This window comes from Stylophora pistillata, chromosome 3 (assembly GCF_964205215.1).
Source record: "Stylophora pistillata chromosome 3, jaStyPist1.2, whole genome shotgun sequence".
Taxonomy (NCBI): Eukaryota; Metazoa; Cnidaria; class Anthozoa; order Scleractinia; family Pocilloporidae; genus Stylophora; species Stylophora pistillata.
In genome coordinates this window covers 35,821,024-35,836,128 of record NC_142521.1, presented here as the reverse complement: position 1 = coordinate 35,836,128, position 15,105 = coordinate 35,821,024, and the positions used below count along the sequence as shown (strand labels likewise).

The window sequence follows — 15,105 nt, the reverse complement described above, 5'->3', positions numbered from 1 at the left end:
ATTCTGTTTTTACATTTACTCACTCAATAGGACAATATTATGGCTCCGCCTTCATAGGAGGCAGTAACCATTAAAACTGTCAAAGTGACCCGAATAAGAGGAGGCCTGGAATCGTGGCGCGTTTCAAGTTTACCAGACTTCAGTGGTCTTTCTAATACGCGGCGTTTGCTTTTGGGGGACTAGGGCGAGAGTAGTTTAAGTCCCTTTTGAGTTTCTCTCCCTCTTTAATTAATCCACGTGTGTACCAATTTGACGTTGAACTGAGAAAACGTAACTTTCCAATGCCAGAACGAAGCCTGATCAATCTAAATTAGATATTCGACCACGTGACCATGACTTAAATGCAAATTTAGCGAAAAAAAAAACCATTTAATTCCTCATCAACAACATGGCTGTCAAAAATGATAGCGGGAAGATACGAGCTGGGGAGATATCTTCCTACCACTTTTACTTACAAAGCGAAGAGGACGATTTTGGTGGATTTTTACCAGTCGAAACCAGTGTTGATGAATTATACCCTCCCGTATGTCAGAGCTGTAACAGGGATGAGTGTTGCGTGTTCGGATATTTGATAATATTATTTCTTTTCAGCGGAGCAGCTGCAGGAGTTGGATTGTTTGTATTCGTTTGGGAATTTTCACAGAATACGAAGGAGCGGAATTTCTTGGAATTATTAGCACCCACACTTGGCCTTGTTTTGGCGGTTTTCGCCGGTGCGATGTGGGTTTTAGCCGCGATCGCCTGTGTTGGCACGATCAAACAAAGCACTAAAGTTCTTCACATAATAACAATAGTTTTTAAAGTTCTTTTGTTACTCGAGATAGCCCTGTCTTCAGTGGCGTTTTATTATCAAGTTCAAGTCAAAGCAGAGACGAGTAGATGGGCTGAGTGGATGTCGTTTATTCGCCATTATCACGAAGATCCTAATCTACGAACCACGATGGATTCAATTCAAGCACGACTGGGATGTTGTGGTTTCAATAGCTACAGAGATTGGGATGAAAACGTTTTGTTTTCATGCTCTTCAACACGTCTGAAAACCTGCCCTCTTCCTGTGTCGTGCTGTAACGATACCGTGGAAAATATCAAATGCGGGTACGAAATGCAACATAACTCTAATGGCGAAATCATCAAAAAACAGCTGCAGAAGTCAGTTTACACGAAAGGTTGTCTGATGAATATTCAAAACTGGTACAAATACAATCTGGTCCTTATTTCAATAAGCGCTGTTTTAGTGGCAGTAGTTCAAGTAGTTCTTATTTTCGCAATTAGCCGCCTCGTTCGTCGAATTAAAGATGAGAACATAGAATATTCTGAGCCGACAAGTGAGGAACAACTTATTTCTCTACGCGGAGAACACGTACAGGAAAGCATCATGATTATAGTACGTGATGAAAAGGTTACAGCTGATAGAATTCATAGCCTGAAGGCTGTCTTGAGGACCATTGTTCGCTGGAGTACAAACGATTCTACAAGAGAAGAAAACATTTAAACACAATTGGTTACGGTTGATGAATTTTGAAATAACAAGTGATAAATTGATTTTCACAGGTCAATGTAATTAAGTTTAAGAAAACAAAGTCTGAAAAAAATTCAGGCGGAGAGGTTCGGACCCACACCTTCCAGGTACTAGTGGGGCGCTACTACCAAACCGAGCCATGAAACAGGCTAAGGTTAGGAGCGAGAAAATTTTAAGCGGTCATTCGCTCTATTAAGATGAATAAAAGGGGCGAGTTTGGGTGCTGCGTCGGTGAGGGTGTTACGAGATAATCCGGTTTAATAAACTGGGTGATAAGGTAAATTGGCCACCGTAAAGAGTTTATAAAGCTGACGTCTCGAGCTTTAGCCCTCCGTCCGAGCGAATCTTTGCCGCAATAAATTAACTGCCTCGCTCCCAAGTCCTCATAACTCAGTTGTCAGTGGCGCTTAACTGGCACTGAGTGGAACAGATTCAATTTACATCAAAACTTGAAATTCTCTATTTTCTTTTGGCAAATGCCCTAATCGCAATAAACTTGTGAGAATCAGTTTGTCACCAACATTCGGCCTCATGGTTCAGTTTGGTTGTAGCGTTCAACTAGTATCTGGAGGGCGCGGGTCCGAACCTATTCGAAGTCTGAATTTTTTTGTCATTTGCTATCTCATTCATCTCCATGCATTTATTAAATTATCTATAGTATCTTAAAAATTGATCCTAAAACTTACATGCTGGTCTTTCGTAAAGCAGTCTTTATCTTTATTCATTCGATTCCTAACCATCAATATTCCCTTCGGGCTTCTTCCTGCCTTTTTTTCAAAGTCTGTCTTCCTTCAACAAAAATTTCATCCAAGTTTGTTTAAAATCAAAATATGAGGAATAATTACCTCCAATTAAGCATGACGAACAATCCAAGATTACTTTGGTTTTGAAAATTTGCGCTACAGCTTTTATCGGTTACCAGTCAGATTCAACGCTAAAGGCATTCACGCGAGCGCTCTTCCGCGCTTCAGGTAGTGGGCGTTGTTTATTCTTCTTCTTCTTTTTCTTTTCGTTCTGGTTGGTTGTCAGATATTTGCCTTTGTTGAAATTAGTGAATGTCATTACTTTGGTTTAGGTTTAACGAAACTTGATCGAAAGGCGCTCTTATATGGTAGAGATTGACCAGCTGCTGCAGGGGTAACAATCGTTCATCTGACCGATCGTTCAATCAAGGTGACCCTTTCCGTTCCATAACCTGTGCGTAAGTCATTTTTAGAGTCAAGTAAGAATCTGATTTTTAGGGTGGTTCGTGCAGAACTACCCTCGCTCGGAAGATCTAATCACTCATTTGACTGCAACAAGTGTAACTAGTATAAATAATAAACACCAGCCATTTTACAATGCAATTCCCGAGATTTGATTGGTTTACAAGCCATGTTATCCGAGCTTATAACCCATACTTTCTTTCTAGCACTGACTGACACAATCCTTTCCTTTTAGCCGGCAAAAACTGACAGGGTACAGCTATCTATCATCTCACATACGCCCGACGCGCTGTAATGGAATAATTGTTGATTATTTCAAGTGAGCTCCCAAGTTAACGCCGTCAAGGATCTTGCAGACTAAGGGCGTTTTCGTTAAGACAGTCATGTTCTTGTTTTTCACTTTCCAGACACTTTCAAGTTCGTGATGATAGTCTTCCTCTGTTAGCCCTTTCTTGGGCCCCAACCTCCCGAAGCCCTTAACCGTTTGTACACCAGATGGCTGGAAAACGCACTCTTATGAAATCTGCGTATAATCCACTCATTCACAGTTGTTAATTTATTCTCAATAGTCTTAAGCTAATAATTTATCTTTTTCACAGGATCTTTATCATGCTTTATCTAATTTCGAACGAAACATTTAGTTACTATCAAAAATAATCTACATGATAACCACCTAAACGCTGTCAAATGCAGTCGAAAACCCGTCACAAGAAATACTATAAATTGAAAATACTGGACATGACTAGATTGTGTGATATTTAAAGTCAAAGTTGAATAAATTCAAATGAGACCGAAAGCTCTTATAGAGTGATTTTCAATAGTAAGTGTCGTTGGTAATCCTGGACCGCATTGGTTTTGCTTCATTTCGCTCTGACTGGTCCAGAAAACTCGCGCCACTCTTTCAACCAATCAGATGCAAAACTGAAACCAATCACGACTTGGTCGCGTGCGTTTTCCCACGCTTTCGGCAGTTTGCTTCTATGTTTTCACTTTGAGTTTTTACGCCATGGTATTTTTCTTTCTTCTCATTGGTCATTGTAATTACATTAGTTTTGGTTTTACGACAGTTAATCAATAAGCGCTCTAAAATAAGTAATCTCTTATGTTTCAGTAATTGAAATTCCCTTTTATCACTTGCATCCTCAAGAGTTGTCAAACTAAACCTTCACAATAGCTTAGATCTAACAATAAAAAGCGAATACTACCCAACACGACAAAGTATACAACTTCACCCCTTTCACCACCAAGATCTGAGCGTCATTACTCCGATATGACTACTACAAATTTTTCTACATTTTGGTTCTAAGAATTGGTTGCATAATCAAAGTAATAGCTAGAATTGATTATTGCCGTATTCTCATAGCCAACCCATTCTAACTATATATTAAGATTTAAGGAGGAGGCAAGATCTTGGTCACGGGTGAGAGTCGAAGTTTTTTTTTTTAAAAAAAAGCGTGACACTAAGAGCCTAGCCATTATTCATCACCTGGGCAGGGGGGGGGGGGGAAGGGAGAGGGAGGAGGGGGTCATCGCATGGGTTGGAAAATGAATAATTCTTGGCAGAGTCAACACAAAATTTACCTGATCCTCCTATGAGGCTCTGCAATATTCTAATGATACCCTACCCCCCCCCCCTCCTTACTGGCAGTAAATTTTCTATATCTCCCCTTGATACTCTGTTGGCGATGACTGATCCACCCTCCCTTCCCCCCAAAATCCTAATTCCCCCAAGCGATTGATAATGACTGGTCTCTAACATGACAAAACCTTCCTAAACTTCAATAAGCCATTTGCAAAAAGGTGAAGTCTTTGCCATAAAGCAAGGCTAAGTACGAGGCCATCAATAGAAAAACGATTTTACCACCATCCAGCAGACGGACTAACTTTGACAGGAAAGGTGTTTGCTCCTAGATTTGCTTTCAAAATGATTCAAGATTGTTTTAAAATTGAAAATTGCTTGTTATGAAATTTGATGATTATTAAAAATATTTTTTCTTCTAAGTACTCTCCACTTGAGTTTTCTTTCCATAAGTCAGCTCTGCACCACCACTCAATAACAGGTCAATACCCGTTGAGAACGTTGCCTCAGCAGCCAGGTATAAACAGGCTTGACCAGATTCCTCAAGAGTTCCCATACGACCCATCAACTGTAAAGAAGAAGCAGTGCAAAGCAGTTTATGTATGAAGCCCTTATCACCCAGAAGTAGATTCTGTGAATTGTTTAAAAATTAATATGTGGAAAAGGTTGTCTGAAACACACAAACATTTGGATCATTTTGTATGTAAATATTCTAGACCGTATTTACATTTTTCTACCGTATATCTAAGCTTCAATCACTTTTTTCTTATCTTATGTGTTATAGATAATGATACTGATAATTTTGCATGGACGATTGTTTAATTTTCACCTTTTGTTATCAGTTTTTGTAAAATTTTAATATTGCTTAGAGGGCCATGAGTTTATTAGCCAAGGGTATCAAGTCCCACCCTCCTAAAATAAAGTCTTAAATCATTCTATAATTATACATTTGTATAATTTCAGAGCTGAGCAAAGAGTTTCCAGCAATCTGATTGGTCGAGTGGCTCCTTAAATGACGCTATATAAACCACTCCACGCGGTTTATATAAAATGTTAAAATAAAATGTTAATAAATGTTACTAAAACGTTTTGATTTTAGAAATTTCTCTGTTGTTCAGCTCTGAAATTATACTAAAACAATTATTTACCTTGGGTTCGGTGAATATTGTCAAATAATCCCTACGACTTCGTCCTGGGGATTATTCGACGATATTCACCTCGCCTTCAGCGAATAAGTGTTAATTATAAGACCACAACACAAAGATGCAGCCAAGACTCAAAACCCCGCTTTGCATTCCCATCTTGAAATCTCAAGAGAGTGAGTGGAATCCTACAAAATTAATAAACTCCATATGGATATAACAGTTTTAAGCAAGGGAGATTCATATTGCCAAGTTCAACATAGCAAAGCTAAATTGTTCAAGAAACCAAGAAAAGAAAGCTGTTAGTAGGTTTAAAATTACCTGTGCTTCATCGCCATCTTTTTTACTTTTTTCGAAGTTTCCTGAACTCCTAGCTAACTGGTCCCACAATGGCGTCCATACATTTCCTGGTGAGAGACTGAATATAAACAGAAACATATCATGTCCTCTTCAGATTCATTTTCTCATGGTTTCTGGTGCTCTAGTTAAAATAATTTCTTCTTCATCAGAGTCAGATTGTACCTCCAATATTTCCACAATTTCAATACCAATTGAAAGAACAAATTCTACTTCCAGTAAAGTATTAAATGCAATAGCATGTTTTAGGATTTCAGAGAGGTAAGACTTCCACTCAGCATAAACAATGGTTCAGAATGTTTCCTGTTGACCTAAACTCCATGTTTTGCCACAGTGACATCCACAGCTCTGGTCATTGATTAGCAATGCTTAGTATAAAAGCACATTATTTTTTGGCGAGTGCAAGTGTTATCTTATCTTGTTTAAAAGGTTTCATTACCTGTTGACTCGCACTCCATGTTTTGCCTCATCAACTGCTAGAGCTCTGGTCATTGACGTAATGGCACCCTGGGAACAATGTATGCAAAAAATTTTAGACCTCTGTATATTTTATCTGTTAGTGTATGGTGTAATGGTCTCTGTGTGCATTTGAAATAGAGCGAACTCCTTAACAGATTTAAAGCATGATTAAAAAAAACTGAAGAAAGTACAAAGTCAACATAAGCCTGGAAATGTCTTTGCTGCTGCAACACCAAATTGCCTATTGAACTTTTTTCATTTTATCATAAGGTGTTTTTCACTAACTGTTTTTGAATGAATGAATGAATGAATTCCTTAAGATATTGCACCCTTTCTATACAATATTCAAAGGCGCAGTAACCCCCATCAATTTGATAGACACAACACAAAGATAGACCACAACACCAGGCACTACGTGCTTTACTCTTTTCGAACAGTGTGTGGGTTCTTTAACGTCTCACAAATTTTTTTCACATACAAGGGCTTGTGAGACGCGACCTCCATTTATCGTCCCTATCCGAGAAGACTAGAAAGTCTAACCATCTGCAGATATTACTACAAAGGCAGCACTTTCTTTTCAGTTATTTAAAGACCCTGAGTGTTGGTCCGGCCGGATTTGAACTCACGACCTCCTGCACAACAGTCCGACGCTCTACCAATTGAGCTAACCGGGAAAAAGAAACAGTTCAACTTGTTTATTTAAACCCTTCAATAGCTTGAAGTGATTAACATGTAACTATTCCCTATTATAATGATTGATCCATACATTATGCAACAAAACAGGTAACAAAAATACCCAAAATAATCAGGTAGAAGCAGGGCTCGACACTAACTTTTCAACATACTAGCCAAGTGGCTGGTAACATCTTAGATGCTATGACAATGTAAGTTTGTTTACTAGCCAAACCAGCTAGTGGAAACCAAAAACCACTAGACAAAACTGAATTTCTACTAGTCTGTGGCTAGTGGGCTATCGTTAGTGTCGAGCTCTGTAGAATTTGTTATCTTGATATAACATCAAATGCTCGAAACTAATTGACAAGGAAGTGTGTGGCAGCTGAAGGCAAAAATTAACAATCGGTTCTCGGGAGCTATATAGGGTTAAGTGTTTAGACTAATTGTAAGACACTACTTATTACAACTTGAGTCATTCTGTAATGAATGCAATGGTAACATTTCTCATTGGTTACCTGAACCACACCTTTTATTCTTGACCAATGGTTTCCAAAACATAATTAAATGTCACTAAATCTAACTACCGGTGATAAATGACATCAAATGCAATAAACCCAGTGAAATGAAAGCTTAAAACATACCCGATGGTTTGGATCTCATAGGGACACAAGATGCAGTCTTACAAACATACAACAACAAACTACTTAACATTAATGAAACTTTTTGTGCAAAAACTAAAATATATATTGACGTAATGGTAGTGAACACTACTATGTGGATGGACTGCTGGCTCTTAAAATTAGTTGTAACACATTCTCTCTTGATGCAGACTTCACCTAATAATATATGCAAAACACTTTTCCATGTCAAGGATACACATATCATGTAGTTCTTTCCTAAAATAATGTTTACCTTGCTTGCCACATATGCCACAGCTCCAGGCTGACCAATCTGTGCAACTAGACTGGAGACGTTAATGATGTTCCCTTTTGTTTTCCGCAGATGAGGCAAAGCAAACTAAAATGGCAAAATCCAACTCATATTTACAAAGTAGACACAAGCCAAAATTGAAAACACTGCAGCCATAGTTTACTTGGTCCAGTCACCTGGAGCCTCCAAAGAACCAATGTAAACAATGGGGTGCTGCGTCGATGGAGGGTATTGCATGATAACTTGGTTTTATTAACTGAGTTGATAACTGAATGTATATTGGTTACTGTAGAGAGTTTCTAAAGCCAACGTTTCAAGCTTTAGCCCTTCATAAAAGCATACTACGAAGAGCTAATGCTTGAAATGTCAGCTTCTGGTGGCCATTTTACATCAACAATGCATATGCTACAGATAACCATAAAGCAAATTCTAAGTGACATATATTAGGATTAACTGTTCTGTTCCATCTTGAAGACTTACTTAAGGAGATAAACAAGGAAGCTATGAATGGCAAAGGTGCTAATGCTTTGAAGCCTACACATACAACCTTTATCCCTGGCCCTGTCCTACCCCTAATTAACACATAGTACCTCGTGTTTCTCGTTTAATACTTACCTTGCAAAATATAAAATAATTCACAAGGTTAAGATTCAGTAGATTTCTAAACTCATCAATTGTTGTGTTGTCCACTGTTTTTCCTTCAGGTGGATCTATAAAAAAGATGAAATCATTTAAAATGACGATTAAATATGACCTATTGAATTGCGGTAACTTAAATGAACCATGAAAAAACTAAGAGGTAATTAATTACTGTTACTCTGGATTTTTCTTCATTATTTAATTTTAAGGAACCAGTGCTAAGGAAGATTTCTTTGAGGTTATTGTGATAATACCTCAGTCTCATTATCTGCTTCAATCATACCCTACATTCTATTTTTTTGATTAACTAAATCAGACATCACAGTTTTACGAACTTACGCCATCCAGCATTGTTGATGAGGCAATCAATACAGCCATACTTTTCCACAGTCTTATCTACCAAATTCTAAAAAATAAAATACAAATTCAGTGCAGCCTAAAACCTGTGGGACCAGATAGTCCTAAAATGAACTCAAAAGACTTGAAAACATCCAGGGTGCTTCTCACTAACAGAACAAGAACTCTGAGCCTACATACATCACATTGGGTACTTTTTAACTCCCAAGAACCAATTCCTGGATTTTTTCATTCTGAATCATTAAAAATTTTGATTCCAAATTCTTTCATAGGGGCAAAAGTCATTACAGTAAGAGGTTATAAGAGACATGCTCTAACCCAAGGCTGTGGTCTAGCAGTGCCCAGTGGCCGCTGGCACCTTACTTCTGCTCTTAAGTGACTCAGGAATCTCAATTTTTTTCATACAAAGCATATGTTGGGTACCCTGGATTTCACAGTTTCAGAACGCTGGGCTCCCTTCAATTTTTCTTAGAGTACAGTACAGCCTAGCAAACCATTACACCTTCACATCATGCAGTATCAGGGTTCTCATTACGTGCTGGCAGCCGGCTAAAAAACAAGCTACTTTAAATTTAGAGCCGCCTACTTTTCGGTGATAAGCTTGCCTCCTTATTTTGTATCTACACATAGATTTCAAAGTTAAAAGTAATACTTGAAAGCCGTCTTCAGCAGCAAAACGTATTACACAATGCCAATGCGTGCCTCCTACCTTCTGCAAAATTCCGCTGACCGGTGTTTGTTGTCAACAAGTGCGGTGTGGTGTTCAGCGTGTTAGAAGAAGGCAGGAATTCTTATTATGTAATTAATTATAGAGTACCCATGAGTAAAAGAAAACCCACTACAAGCCAGCCTGGAATAGATCGATATTTCTGTAAATCACGAAGAATGGAAAGCCAAGTAGATGAAGGTGAGAAAACAGCCAGTGATAGTGATCGGCAAACGCCAGCGATTCCCATGACGAGCAATTTAGCAACACGTGTTGATGAAAATGGGAAAACAGCCGGTGATGTGGGCGATCGGCAAACACCAGCGATTCCCACGACGAGTGATTCAGTGGCACGTGTTGATGAAAGTGAGAAAACTGCCAATAACAGCGATCGACAAACACCAGCGATTCACACTACGAGTAATTCAGCAGCATGTGTTGATGAAGGAGACAAAACAGCCGAAAGCACAAACATCCATCCTCTGTTGTCACAGGTACAGTGTGAAGCGTTGATAAAAGAGTTTTTCACTCAAGGTAAGCTTCACAACTACTATACCTGTTTCAACAAATGTTCAAAACTCACTGAGCAGGAATTGCAAAGAATCAAGCCTAAGAAGTTTAACCATGACTGGGTGGAAAAAATCGACAACTGGTGGCTTTGCTATGTGGAGGGGGAAGGAATGTTTTGTATCATTTGTAAAAAACATGGAGTTACAAATCCCCAGAACAAAACTGACAAGTTTTCTGGAGTAGCGTCTGACCGATTCAAGTCAGATGCTATTGAAACGAACAGGAAGTCAGGGCGTCATAAGAGTGCTTTAGAAGCAGAGATGATCTCAAGAATGTTTGTTTTCCATAAAGAGTTTGTTGAGAAAAAAGAAACCGAAATATCAGTCTTAGAGAAAGCCTTTTCAACAGCTTATTTTGTAATGAAAGAGTGCTTGCCAAACAGAAAATTCTTCCCACTTATTAATTTTATAACAAATGTGATAGGGGTGGCTGAAATGAAATACTTTCAACATAGATCTGAAGGGTCTTTGACTGAAATCTTCTTGACAATTGGAAATGTTGTAAAAGAACTTACTTTGAAGAAGGTTAGAGCAGCAAGCTGTTTTGGAGTAATGACTGATGAGATGACAGATGTTAGTTTCACCTCTCAGTTAATAACTTTTGTCCAGTATTTCTGCACTCAAAGTGAAACAGTCGAGACAAGTTTTCTTTCTGCCCAGAATGTGCTAAAAGAACATGATGCAGCTACTGCACAGGCAATCTACGACTTGCTCAAAGAGGAGCTTCTCTCATCACAGTTAGGCATAAAAAATTTTGATGGGGCTGGCAACAGATGGCGCATCAGTCATGGTGGGCACAAGAGAGATTGTAACTAATCTTCTAAACTAAAGCGAGATAATCCATGCATCATTGCTATACACTGTGTATGCCACAGGCCAGCTCTTGCATGTACTGATTCTAATGAAGACACCAAATACATTCAAGATGTATCTGGGTTACTAAGACAAACGTGGAAGCATTTTGTGAACTCATTCAAGCGAATGGCATGATTGATGAAAGTACTACCAAATGTGAATGAAGTGAGAGTGAGCTCAACCAAAGGCAAGAAGGTGTTGGCCAAAAAACTGAAAAAAGCTTGCAAAACTAGATGGCTAAGCTTTGACATATCAGTTGAAGCTATGAAGCAACAGTACTGTGGTGTAATACAAACACTGCAAGAGTTAGATAGCATACACAATGATGCCACAGCAGCTGGCCTTTTAAAGAAGATGAAGAAAGCAAAGTTTATTGGAGCATTGTACATTTTAGCAGAGGTTCTTCCAGTTCTTTCAAGTCTTTCCCACACATTTCAAAGAAGTAACATAAATTTCTCCCTTATTCAACCACAAATCAAAGCAACCAAACAACATTTGAACAGAATTATTGAGGATGACATCCCTATGGACAAACTACAAGCAGATGTTGATAGATTTACAAATCTTGGATGTGATATCACATTTCCCCCCACCTCGTATCAACAAATGCAAAGCCTTACACAAAAGTAAGTAGCAGCTCTATCAAATAATTTGGATCAAAGATTTGTTTCAAGCTCTGACGTTATTAGTGCCCTCAGTATCTTTGATCCAGTAAATGTGCCAGCATATGAAGGTGATGGTTTTCAAGAGTATGAACATTCCAGTGTCGACATTTTAGCTAAACACTTTTTCTAGATTGAAACAGAAGAAGTCCAAAAGCTAAAATCAGAGAAGCTTCTAGCAGAGTGGTCTCATATGAAATACCATGTGAATGATAACATTAAGAAGATGATTCCAATAGAAGTGAAGTCTGGTTCAAGTAGAACCGCCACTACAGAATGGTTTCTTCGTCATCTCCTTAAGAATAAATCTTCCTTTGTTACATTCTTCCCCCTCCTTCTCTACATTGCTGAAGTAGTTGTCAGTTTGCCAGTTAGTAATGCATGGCCAGAGAGGGGTGCCAGTGCAGTAAAGAACATTAAGACTTGTCGAAGAAGCAGGCTCCAAAATGACATACTGCGAGCAATACTAGCTGTGGGAATAAATGGACCAGGTGTCCAGAGCTGCTTGTCTGTAGCAGAGGAAGCTGCCAGAGCCTGGCTTGAGGCAAAGGAGAGAAGAAAACTTCCAAAGGTACCAAAGTCAGATAATCCTAATTCAGAGCCATCTCTGGTGATTGTCCAGTGTGAAACAAAGAAAATGGGAGTGCAATGTGAAAGGGAGGAGACAATTGCTGTTCAGAATGGTACAGCTGCAGATAGGGAGCATGAGGAAAATGTAAATGAGGAAGACCTTGATGAAGTTCTAGAGGCCCTTAATCTGCAATCAAAAGGTTCAGAGAGTGACACTGACTGTGACCCTGACTCCGCTTTTGGATCTGACAATGATGACTTGGCATTTTAGTTCTTTCTAGCATGGCCAAATGCTGAGTCAAGCTAACTCTGTGTTAATAATTGTTTCAACCACTTTTGAGAGAATGAAACTAATTCAAATCAATACACACAAACAGTGACAAAAGGAGTTTCAATTTATATATTTTCTGCCTTGAATGGACTTGACATTCTATAAAACCTTTACTTTAATGGACTACTGCCCTTTTTGGGGTGTAGTCTGGTCCCATTATAAGGATTCCAAGAAAAGAAAGATGTTCAGTAAAATTTATGGTTGTTTCTAATAAATAATTATTTCTTAAAACCAAATTTGCTTGCCAAAAGGCTCAAAATGGCAAATCTAACCTTTTATATTTTGAAGTTTTTCAGAGGGGGGAGGGGAGGGGGCATGCTGCAAGACCCCCTTAGAGGCTCGTGCCTGTGGTACTCGCTTCTCCCGACACCTTCTTTTATATTTCAGCCGTCTACATCAAAACTTATTGAGAACCCTGAGTATGCATCACTATTCTCCATACTCTTCTCCATACATTTCACACTAAGTCGAAAGCATCTTCATTTTGTCAGTTTTAATGCTCAGATAATACAAACTCTGTGATTTGTTTGATTATTGAGGCGCGAACGCTTTCCAGAATATGGTAAGTAAATGCTGATTGGCCAATTTCTGGAAAGGAATGTTGTTCGAATGTGAGCAGCCGTTGGTGGGGGGGTTTTCGCTCGCGTGACGACGCTGGAAAGGGCTGCGAGGTAGACTACTTCAGTGGGTGATCATTTACTTTATTCTCCTGACCTTACTGTGCGATTCAGGGCTGATACTACAAGGAGAAATTAGATGCTGGTCACTCTTAGGGCTACAAAATTACGTTCAGACTTGACACAAAATCAAGCAATGTTTGGTCAAAGTTAGTTCTTAATAACCAGTTGGTGAGCAGCTAAATTTAATAGACCCATCCTAATTCAAATCATACCTTAATATCTTCTTCTTTACTAACATCGCATTTTATGAAGTATCCTTCTCCAGGACCCTTTTCATTGACTTCTTTTTCCAGTTTTTTTCCATCCTCAACTAAAATAATTTCAAACAGACAAATATTGATTTGTGATTGCATTCTGAATTTATTTAGCTCAATTGGTTAGAGTGCCAGATTGTGTTGTGCGAGAGGTCGAGGGTTCGAGCCCCGGCCGGACCAATACTCATGGTCTTAAAATAAGTGAGGAGAATTTGCTACCTTTGTATAATCAAGAAATGGATAGATATTCTAGTCTTCTCAGATAAGGACGAATAAACTGTAGGCCCCCTCTTCTGCAGGGTTACGGGTAGGAGACGATAATTTCCCATGCACGAGATTACTGTGTGGTGGATGTCCTCCCCTGGGTGGGATGGGTGGGTGTTGCCCTGAAAAGCCCCTATGGGGAGTGGTCGATTGCCCTTTAAGATAAAAAATGCCTTTGCAGTTTTTACTCATCAATATATTAATGGCAATTTTGACCATAATACCCTTTGCCCATTGATTAGGCCAGCAAGAGTTCATTTTTTTCTGTTGGTGTGAATTATGAACCAGGTTGACATTGAAGGAGTTATGAATGAGAAATGTCTCATACAATTTGGTTTTTTCTGTTCAAAATTTTTGTCTTTTCGGTAAACTAGCTGAAATAGCAAGCTATTATTCTGGGTTGAAATCTGGTGAAGCTAGATGACACTAGTATTAATAATACATAATATATACAACAGTAGAGTTATTACTCACCACCTCTTGCACAAAAAACTACTTTGGCACCAGCCTTCACTAGAAATGAAAAAATCATTATAAATAGATTTGAAGTCATTGTGCGCATATGTGTTCTTTTTAAGCTGGTAAATTATTAACAGCTAACAGGGTGTATCTCATTGGCTCTCTGACCTCTGTTATCACTGTTGACAAAACTTGTTGATTTTGTTGCCGTAAGTCAGGTCACATGATACTAAGCTTGCAGTACTTTCTGCACCACCCAAAACGCATTTGAAACACAGAATATAACATCTGCAAATGTAAAAGTCATAATCTAATGGAAAAATAGAAGGTGATCTGAAGTAAAAGGCAAAAACGGGCCATTATCAAGTTTTCCCTGCGCCAAAAAAAAAATTCCGATGTGAAAATTCACAGATTCAGTCTGATCCAAGGAACCCCAGCTATTTTTCTCTAAAATTCCCGTAGTTTTCAGGCGTCACCCTGACACCTCTACATGTAGCTGCAGTCACCAGGAACTGCAGGCAAATTCAAGCGATTTACGTAAATTCTACTGAGCAACTGCTTCAATAGAGGCACCGACACCCTTCTCAAAATAACAAGGGACGAATTTCTTAAATTTCTTACCAAATTCTCTCACAATTCCTTCACCGATTCCCTTAGAGCCTCCAGTAACGATGGCCACTTTTCCACTATATCGCAAGTTCGATACTACACCCTCTGTCATATTTCAGTTACGTTGGAAAATATCTAATAGAAGGTGAAAGGTATGAAATAAATTCTTTCTGATTCTGCGTTGATGCGCTTCAGCTCAAGGAATTAACTCTCACGGTTGTCTCACGGAAGTCCCAGAGAGGCTCTGGGGAGAATGTATACCTCGTGGTGTATCCTGGGATTTA

At 38.8% G+C, this 15,105-nt stretch overlaps 2 protein-coding genes across 2 annotated transcripts; one reads left to right on the top strand and one right to left on the bottom strand.

Moving 5' to 3' along the window:
• The first annotated feature begins 230 nt into the window (after window positions 1–230).
• Window positions 231–2,865, top strand: LOC111338540 (tetraspanin-33-like). Its single transcript, XM_088753091.1, has one exon. The coding sequence runs from the start codon at window positions 389–391 to the stop codon at window positions 1,490–1,492; it is 1,104 nt and encodes a 367-aa protein (XP_088609217.1). The 5' UTR covers window positions 231–388; the 3' UTR covers window positions 1,493–2,865.
• A 373-nt stretch (window positions 2,866–3,238) lies between these two features.
• Window positions 3,239–15,054, bottom strand: LOC111338532 (L-fucose dehydrogenase). Its single transcript, XM_022945031.2, has 9 exons — window positions 14,834–15,054; window positions 14,228–14,266; window positions 13,448–13,545; window positions 8,845–8,911; window positions 8,482–8,576; window positions 7,849–7,953; window positions 6,242–6,309; window positions 5,767–5,863; window positions 3,239–4,871 (listed from the first exon to the last, which is right to left on the bottom strand). The coding sequence occupies exons 1-9, from the start codon at window positions 14,931–14,933 to the stop codon at window positions 4,722–4,724; spliced, it is 819 nt and encodes a 272-aa protein (XP_022800766.1). The 5' UTR covers window positions 14,934–15,054; the 3' UTR covers window positions 3,239–4,721.
• Window positions 15,055–15,105: the final 51 nt, after the last annotated feature.